At 40.2% G+C, this 10,000-nt stretch overlaps 1 protein-coding gene across 2 annotated transcripts in view; it reads left to right on the top strand.

Moving 5' to 3' along the window:
* LOC138022082 (uncharacterized) overlaps positions 1 to 10,000 on the top strand; it is an 88,828-nt gene that overhangs the window by 72,055 nt on the left and 6,773 nt on the right. For both annotated transcript variants that reach the window (XM_068869114.1, XM_068869105.1), the window contains exons 28-34: positions 4,301 to 4,401; positions 4,835 to 4,932; positions 5,504 to 5,615; positions 6,184 to 6,317; positions 8,305 to 8,406; positions 8,939 to 9,032; positions 9,692 to 9,845. In XM_068869114.1, the coding sequence (XP_068725215.1) occupies positions 4,301 to 4,401; positions 4,835 to 4,932; positions 5,504 to 5,615; positions 6,184 to 6,317; positions 8,305 to 8,406; positions 8,939 to 9,032; positions 9,692 to 9,845 (795 nt within the window). The remainder of the gene's footprint in view (positions 1 to 4,300; positions 4,402 to 4,834; positions 4,933 to 5,503; positions 5,616 to 6,183; positions 6,318 to 8,304; positions 8,407 to 8,938; positions 9,033 to 9,691; positions 9,846 to 10,000) is intronic.

Raw genomic sequence — 10,000 nt, 5'->3', positions numbered from 1 at the left:
TTGCAGCGCATATTCAATAAAGATCTTACTCGATTCATGCAGAGCCTTTCTCGAGAACGCCAAAATCGAGCAAGCAAAAGAAAGGCTCTGCTTGCAGGGTGTCCGCATATATAAAATTTCTGAAACAATGGAGTGAAAGGTAAAAGCTAAGTATTTACATACGAACAATAAAAAATAACAAAATGGGAAAATGAAGTGTAAATAAAAGGTGAAGAGAATGAAAACTATTAGAAGTGTTAAGCAAACAGCTTTGCGTGGATGGAATCACTCTGTTTGTTTAATTTTGGCTTAAGGTCCCGAATAAAAAACATTTCAAAAGTCAAGCAATCGAACTTGTTCGAGTACTTCTTCAGGATCCTAAAGTTCTTTGCGATTTCACGTGGCTCGTTTCCATGGTGTTCTCTTAAATGGTTGCCGATTACCGATCGTTTGTGTTCCTCTACACCTTGATGTAAGTGTCTGCTTGAAAAGCCGACATAATCACACTTAAAGAAATATACAACGTTTTGCTGATTGACAATTTGAGGTTTAGGTTCCTTAGCTTTAAGCTCATCTTTGACCTTGTGGCTTGTAAAGACAGGATGCACTTCGGTATTTATCTTTCGGCTAAGATCACTAAGTTGCTCGCGTAGTTTGTTTGCTGATCTCTGATCATTGGCGGGCATGGGTATTCTAACGGGAATTTCATCCCCATTTCGACGAAAAACCTGATGGTGTTTGTATGAGGGGCTCTGAGTACTGCAAAGGCCCCCCCTCTCCCCCCCCCCCCATCCCCCATCCTTTAGGCGCTCGCACTCTTCATGAAAAAATTGCCAGTTTGAAGAAAGATTAAAAACGCGGTTCAGCATTGTTTTCAACAGAGAGTGTTTGTACTTCATATCAACGTGGCTATAGTAGTGCTGAAGCAGCCCAGTATCCGTTGGTTTTATGTAAACCTTTCTGTCCAACCGGGTGCCATTTCTGATGATTTCTATTCCAAGGAAAGGAAGTTTCCCGTTTTCCTCAAGTTCCATTGTAAAACTAATGGAAGAGTGGGTTTCATTCAATGTTGAGAGAAATGTGGAGGAAGCTTGGACATCCGGTATTATGATGAGAGTATCGTCAACGTAGCGTTTATAGAAAGTGGGCATCTTGTTTTGGTTTGTTGGATGTTCTTCGATGTTACACATGAAGGCGTCCGCAATCAGCGGTCCAAGAGGAGAACCCATGGCGATTCCATCCATATTTTCAATAGGGAACCCCCTGAAATTGAAACAGCTGGTTTTGGGTAGAAACTTCCAAGAATTCTATCAGGTCTGTTTCAGTGATATTAAGGTTGTACTCTTTATTGAACCAATCGACTTTGAAGGCTTTTCTCGCTAGGATTCCAATCGTCTTGTCCACAGGTACGTTGGTAAATAGTGCAGAAACGTCATATGACACCAAAATGTCATGGTCGCCAATTTCCATCTCCTGGAGATCATCAGCGAAGGAGAAGATGTCACCAATAGTATGTTCATTGGTAGACAGAGGCTTTAGCTTCTCATCTAGCCACTTAGCGAGATTGCAGTTATAGGTCCCAGTTGCTGACAGGATGGGACGCATTACCAACTTTTTCTTGTGTGTTTTTGGAAGGCCATAGAGGTGGGCAAGCCTTGAGCCTTTCTGGACGAATGAGTCGGCAATGGATTTTGATAGAATTCTCCTCACAGTGGAAGCTAATTCCTTCTCTTTTTGAAGCAGCGGATAGTCTGCCCCTGGTACTTGGTCTCGCAAGGCTGATGTGTACGAACTTGGTTTCATCGTTGATAGACGCTTCTTTCAGTAAACGAACATACTCAGATTTGTTCATAACAACTACCCCAGAGCCTTTATCTGGTCTTGTTATGATGATATCCTCATCCTTTTTCAATTGACCGATCGCTCTTAGCATTGATTTTCGAGGGGTTGGGCCTTTCTGCTTAACATAATTGAGGGCAATGGAATGCAAAGTTGCAGCTCCTAGCTCTTTGTTTTCTTCACTCAGTTTTGGTTCAAGTTCCCAATAAGCTTTTTCGAAAGCCACCTGTACTTCCAGAGGTGATAAGCGTTGTGGAAAAGCGAAGTCAAGACCACGGCATAGAACCAATTTCTGGAAGAATGATAATGTGTTCATTGATGTCATTTTCTTTGCAGAGAAGCCTTGAGATCTTTTTAGTGTGATAGTTCATCAAACGGGAGAATTGCTCTTTCCTAAGAGCAAAGATCTTTTTCAGTATGTAGGCGATACGGAGAGGGGAGCATTCTCGATGAATCTCTTCGTATATCCTGTTACTTTCTTCCGCCAGTTCGTTGCGCCGTTTTGCTTTTTGGCGAAGTCCCTTTGCAACGACATTTTCCTCAAAAGTCTTCGCTGATCTTTTCCATTTAGCGGTCTTTGTGTCATCAACTCTTCCGAAGGTTGGTGTCAACCCGAAGTTCTGACAAAGTTTCAGGAATTTAATAGCGGTATCGCAACTGATTTGCTTTTGGATACACTGTTCCAAACGCCGGAACAAATGCAGTTGGTTATCGCGTTTTAAATACGAAGTAATAAGTTCTTATTAAAACATTTTGTTGTAAAAACGAGCGATAAAAAATAAGAAGAACGACGTTTCGACCGCTCCACGGTCATTTTCAAGTTCATGGATAGAAAATTCCGCATTTATACAATTTTATTGAAACAATGGAATGAAAGGTGAAAGCTCAGTATTTACATACACCTTATTCCAAAATGGCCGCCATTTTAGTATTCTTTTGTTTCCATGCAAATTGGCCCTTTTGGCCTCGTTTTCAAGCGTATAATTCAAAAGAATATTTAACCTTGAACTAAAATAGCAAGTTGTAATTTATTATGTTGCGATAAGGATGAGAATTTAACCCCAGTTATAAGTTATCCCACGTATTGAGACCTGCTTTTCAAATGAATTTAAGAGCGCGTGAGAAGCGAGCTAAAGGCGCACTGAAAAAAATGAAAATGTTACTTGACAAAGCAAAGATTTGACCCCTCGATTAAAAAATTGATTTTGATCTATAACAGTCTCATGATTTTCTGGAATAGAAGGAAACGCTTTCACTTTACTGAAACGTAAAACTAGAGTCGCAGGTTAAGAGCTTTGGACTTACCTTCTTTAATTCTTGTAGCTCCTCTTTCTTTGCGAAGACGTCCTGAGCATTGGACACTGTTACGATATCGTAACAGATGCAAAATAAAAGAAAGGGGGATGAACGTTAGTATTATAAAGCCGCATATTATAACGTGCAGTAACTACGGTTTCTCTTATTTGCCTTTGGTATGTCGATCGGTTTTTAATGACTCCTTATTTGTTGTTAAATATAAAAAACTCGTAATGACCCTCTGCTAATTATACGAAGTGTTTGCATTTTTTATTTAAAACGAACACATTATTTAACTATCATTTTTTTTAATTCATTGTAACAACCTTGTATTGTTTTTAAAGTGATTTAGGCTGGTTCCTTTTTTTTTCCTTATGTCATACTTTTTAATTTTCTCGTTTACTTTTTAAAACTCATTTTGTTTTTAGCGTACATTTTTAGTGTACACTTCTTTTGTTTTCAACTTTTTTTTTTTTTTTTGCTTCCCCTTGCGTTTAATAGGCCATTTTCGAGTTCATGTCTTCCTCCCCTTCAAAGCAACTCTAAGTGCGAAGTTTTTGTGATGGTAATTAGTTTCACTTTACATATGAATGAGAAAAACTTCGCACTTAGGGGGTGTTTACATGATACCGGTACGAGTTTCATTCTGGTACGAGTTGTCAATTTCATACCGCGTTTACATGGACGACACAAATATTGACACAGGGATGACCATCGATTACCGGACGCCATCTTGACGAATATTTAGAAATACAACGCATGCGTCAATAGTCCCAGTCCACCACGACTTGACGACTCGTACCGGAATTGGAGTCAATGTAGCGTTTACATGATACCGGTATAACTTTTCATACCGTTATGAGAATTTCGATCCGGTACAACTACCGGGATGAACTCATACCGGTATGAGTTGTACTGTTGTGAGATTTTTTCACCGGTATCATGTAAACAAATACAGAGTGATAAGTAAGAACCGGGATGAACTCGTACCAGAATGAAACTCGTACCGGTATCATGTAAACACCCCCTTAGACTCGCTTTGAAGAGGAGGAAGACATGAACTCGGAAATGGCCTATTCAGCTGAGCCAAGTTCACAATAAAGCTAAAAAACGTCCCACCGGTCATTTTTGTATCTATGTATTTTTGTTTATTTATTTATTTATTTATTGTATTTTATTATCTCAGACTTGTCAAGTCCTGTGTGTTTGTTCTGTGGTAGTCGATACGCAGCCAAGGTTTATCTGCTGGATATCAACAAGAAAGAGATGAGACAACTAAACGTGGACGTAAGTCAAGCCGCTGATAAATCCGCTGGACGCGCCAGGACGCATTCTAAACTATGTAAGCGCGCGTGTCATACGAGATGCTGGTTAAGTTCGGGATTTACCTTGAAAGTGTATTTCAGGGATGAAGCTCCATGAGGGAGCTTTTCAAAAAAGCAAATTATTTTTCTTTGGTAGTGAAGGGCCTTCAAGCTGTAGATTTGTCTTACGTTTTGCGCGGTCGCTGTGACGAGTTTGGTACGGAGATCTCTGAAAATCCGGAAAGTTATGGCTGGTGTGTGTTTGCAATACCAGTTACTAGGGTAATTATCATGGATTATCACTCTGTCTGTCAACAGACGCCATCGAAAAAGGTATTTAAATAAGAATAAAACAGAGCATAACATGGAGTTTGTTATACTTGACGGCAGCGGGTGTATATTGATTTTATTCGCAGCTGAAGTCCCGTGTCTTGTGTACCGACATGCTGGATGATGGAACGGTCTTAGTGGGAACAGTTTCGTGGTACATTCACGCATTCAATTTGCAGCTCAGGTGCAATGTGCTGTTTAATTTTTTCTAAGTGGCTTTGTTTGTTCTTGTTTTGTCTTGATGTTTGCATTTTCGCAACCGCCGTATCCTGCTTGAAATTTGTGGAGGTGTGATACAGAGTGTTTTCGCGCATGTGACCTGCAACCATATTTACATACTAAAAAAAGAGGAAGAATTTTCATAAAAATGGTGTTCAATTCCCAAATGAATATTCGACTCCTGCATCAAGACCGCTGTTTCTTTGTTTCATTCTTCCAACATGGCCGCCGTGACGTCATGTGAACACACTGTATTCACTACTTGCACAAATCCCATAATACACCTCTTTTACCCCCCCCCCCCCCAAAAAAAAAAAATCTGCGTAGGCATTGTTTTCGACTTCTCTTGGGACATTTTCATGTCCCAGCAGAAATTGCAAACAATGGCTATGCAAAAGTTTTGGGGGGTAATAGAGGTGTATTATGGGATTGTGCAAGAAGTGAATATGTGGTTTTGATGTTGTTTTGCATATGTGCAGTTGCCTTCTCCTGCTGTAGCTTTATTTCTTACGATCTACTCGTTTCATAACCAATAGCACTGAAGTTTGGTGTATCCAACTGAGTGACTCAGTGGTTGATATCGCTCATTTGCCTGAAGGAGGGAAAGTGTTTGCGGCTCTAGCGGATGGCTCCATTGCTGTTCTACAGGTGAAAAAAGCCTTTATTTCGCAATTTATTTTGCTGGATACTTTGTCTAATAGCGAGTTGCAGAAGACTGCACGACACAAGGTTATTCTTATGTACTGCACTAAAAATAATCTCGTGTTGTCTTAAGAGCTCGTTTATGCCCTAGAATGAATTCCCGGTCAACGCAACCCGCGTAGCAGTTTTGGGGTGTAGGGATAGCGCAGTGGTGAGACCACTCGCCTCCCACTAATGTGGCCCGGGTTCGATTCCCAGACTCGGCGTCATATGTGGGTTGAGTTTGTTAAAATGTTAGAGAAAAATACTGACTGTTGTGATATGCTTAATATGCTTAATCATCAATTATATATCACTCAACCTGTTTTATGCTGTAAGGTACCTTTATCATCATCACGACCACCCCCCCCCCCCCCCCCGCACACACACACCATCATCGTCATAGTAATTACTTATGCATACCTGAGTGCGGCGCATGATTTCAATGTCAGACGTCTACCCGCCCATTTACAGACGATATCACCATCACATAAAAGTCATTATTCTTCTTTCTTACTTATATTGATCTTTCTAGAATGCTACCGGAAAGAAAGCACCGTCAGCAGGTTCTCACATCCGCGTGGGCGGCACTCCTGTAACGTGCATAACACTCGTAAATGAGAACGTGTGGTGTGGGTGCGGAAACAGTGTTGTTATTCTTGATGGAGGGTAGGAAATCTCAGCTGCGTGATTTCCATTTAGAATTAAAGGTTCTTTCTTATTCTTAAGGGTTTTATTCAATATTGGATGCAAGATTAAGATGCCCCAGAATTACTCCCTTGTTACGTCCGTCCCTATATGTAACTTCTCCTTGTCTTAACCTTTCTTACTTTGTCTCACTCTCTCTCTGTCTCTCTTTCTCTCCGTCCTTCCCCTTCCCCCTGTCTCCTCTCCCTCTCCTTCCCCTTTTTCTTCGCCGCTGCTCCCCTCTCCGTCCTCTTCCCTTTCTCCCTCCGCCCCTTCCCTTCTCTATCCCCGCTCCTAAATTTTTTCTCTCTTCTTTTTATCACGTTTTAAACTTGATGGTAGAGCCTGGCATAGGACTTTACTGGCCAATTAACTGTAATCTTGATAAGAACGCTGATAACTGATAACAATTAACGCTGCTGGTGCGTTTTTGATGTCCCAGTTTCGTTAATTATGTTGGTCTAAACTTCAGCGCCAGATCAACCTTTCGGGAATGAAGGTTTCTGTGAAACCCGGTAGCTTTTGCGATTACTCAAGAGATCATATATTGGCTAGGAGAATTTTAATTGATAGCTTTATTACAGCACGGTTTGCCTATTGTCTCCTTCACGATATCAGCAAAGGCTGTTTAGGAAAACTAGGAAAGTGACCGTCGGTTTTAGTTCAACCACGTTTTTCTTTTTTTTGTCTGAAAGAAATAGATAAGAACGGTAACATCCTCCGACATTTCAACTTTGTTCATTTGAAACCTGTATTTACTTTACATATCGTAGTACGATTTTGCGATTGAGCGAATTTTATCTCTGAGAGCATTTCCTCAATGTCCTCACAATCTCACTGTCAAAATGACCGCTTGTCTTACTTTTGTTGAAACGTTTAAGACATCGTTGGCACGTTGGTTACTTGATCTAATTGAGAACTGTTTGAGGAGAACTTACCTTCTCGGGACGGAAAACAGATGGGAATGTCCTTTACTGTTGTTTTGATGCGGCAGTCTCTTGTTTTTGACATCCTGAGCACCCTTATATTTTTATCTTATTTTAATTATTAACGGATCTTAATGTCAAGTAATAGATTAGATCTGTTGTTTGCATGAAGGGGATGGGTTGTTTTTCTACGGAAAAAGTCTCCTAATTAACCCACTTGTTCAACTAAAGCAAATAACTGTGAATCGCCGTTGGAAAGTTTCTCCTTTTTGTTGACTCGCTTAATTTGTGTTTGCTACTTTTGTCTTTATTCCATTGCGCTAGCAACTTTTTTCATCTTCTTCCGAGAGTCAACGTTATTTATTTACCACGAAATTGTTTGATACATAAAACAACTTTTAGTAAACATTTTGTTAGTGAAAGCTCATGTTATTCTGACGTAGCAAATAAATAATTGAGTTAAAAGCATTTTGGAAACAGAGACTCATAACTTGTAGGTCCATTCCAGACAAAGTTCTTTGATTTCCCGGAGAGTCGTTGTGTAAGGTATCCCGCAGCGTCCTGCAGTGTTAGACAAGCTCATTACATGCATACAAACGCTTTCCAGCTATGCCAAAAACTGTGTGCAGTTCATAACAACAAAGTATCTGATTTATTTGTCTTGAAAACATGGATGAACTCTGGTGAGATTTCACCGGGGAAGAAAGGTGCTCTTCAATGGCCCCTACTTGATTTGCTGGATTTGCTTAATAGATAATATTTTCCGAGACAAAGGGAAAAATGATGTTGCGGTAACTGAATTGATGATTTCTGAGGGGTTCGTTTAAGTTGTCAGCTGAACTGAGACTTTGCCCCATGTCGTGAAATAAAGGGATCAAAATCTTTGTGCTGTAGTTACAATATGATTTAGATTTTGAGCCTTATCGTCTTTTAAAACACCCAGGCGGTATCTACTAAGGATCTAAGAAGGGATTTTGTACTTTTTGCATTTATTTTTGGAACAGGTAGTTTCAGTTTGGACTTAAACAATCTTTTTTCTGTAGTTGTCTGCTGGAGCTTGGTTCCATAATGGTATCCAATTCGCGTCGTCACCAGGTTTCCAAGCTTACTCACAGTAAACATGGCGTCTGGTGTACAGTCAGAGGGTGAGGAAAAGTGACTAGTACTTCTTAACCTTTCCTCCCAGTTTTAAGTGTTCCTTATTGACGGGTAAAACCGTCTTGTAGTAGACAGAGCAAAATCTCCAAGTAACTGATTTCGAAGGGAAAAGATCTTCCTCGTTCCCAGGGTCTCTCTTCTCTGTCTCCTTTGTCCTCAACGACAAAGGAGGCACAGAAGAAAGACCATGGGTACGAGGTTGGGAAAAGGTTGAAGCGGACGTGGTTTTTGAATTCACCTCTGTGATGTTAATTCTTCAGTTTGCTCGTGAGGGATTTCCTGATGATTATTTACTGAGTACATCGACTGGCGTTAGACAGTATAATTTATCAGTGCCTGTTTTAGAAACAAAATCCCATGTGCCTCGAAGCCTTAATTTGATCGGTGTTTTTTAACTTGACTTGACGTGTGTAAAATTGTTTCCACCATATTTTTTGAGCACAATCATGATTATAGTTACATCAAACAGAAAAGCCACAGCTTATTTCTCTTCAAAACCTTTTTTTTTTCTCCCTGTAGGTCGTCTTGTATCCTGCTCTTGGATCATGTGACCTTTGACATCCTTCTCAAGGTTGATAACGTCACCAGCCTGGAAACAGTCTCTGACTCACGGGTATGACATATTTTACCACAATAGTCCAATTTCGATATATTAAAATTCAGTCCTAAACAAAAGGCATCATCTCGAGGCTCTGGGGAATAAATATAAGGATTTGTATGAGTTTATTTCCCAGAGCCTCGAGATGATGCCTTTTGTTTAGGACTGAATTTTAATATATCGAAATTGGTATATTGCTTGTAATCTCGCAATCTGATTAGCTAATTTGCCGTTGTCGATAAGAGTCTAGAAAACGCTGTCCGCGTCATGCTCGCGTCGATTTGTCACGCAATGTAATAGCCAATCAGGAACGCCCATTTTGGGAAATAAACCAATCATATTGCGAGAAAGTTATAGACAACGCTAGCTCTTTTCTTTGTGTCATGATTTTAGTCACGCTCTCAAATAAAAACTTTCTTTGGCGTTGAATATTGTGGTAAAAAACAAATCGAAAGTGGTTCAGCGTTGCCTGTACTCTTACCGACAAAGATATTCGTCATCACAGTGGCCAAAATGTTGATGACGAATATCGTTGTCGATAAGAGTACAGACGAAGAGATCTTTGTCTTGCAGCCTTTTTGGGTTCAACGAAAAAGGGGAGAGTCAGTTCCATTTTGGTGTCATTGTTAATTACGTCTGGCATTCATATTTTTCTCTTAATCTTTCCACTCCAGGTTATCGCATTCAGTGAGTCACGTGTCACCACGATCATGGCAGTTGGTGAGGAATTGTGGGTTGGGCTTGGTAACGGCCAGGTTCTTATATTTGACATTGTAAAAAACAGTTCGTATGAGGATGAAGCATATTTGGTGCTCAGTGAAAATGAAGGTAAAACCAACTTTCTTCGACCCATTTACAGCTTGCTAAGATGGGATTAAAAGAGCGGTTAGTTCAAACAAGATCAAGGGAGACCTTGATTACCATTTAGCTTTCTTGTGCGACCTCCACCAGACCGGCTATTTACACTGTGAGTTATAAAGGCC

Source organism: Montipora capricornis, chromosome 2, assembly GCF_036669925.1.
Source record: "Montipora capricornis isolate CH-2021 chromosome 2, ASM3666992v2, whole genome shotgun sequence".
Lineage (NCBI taxonomy): Eukaryota > Metazoa > Cnidaria > Anthozoa > Scleractinia > Acroporidae > Montipora > Montipora capricornis.
This window is presented reverse-complemented; position numbering and strand designations above follow the sequence as displayed.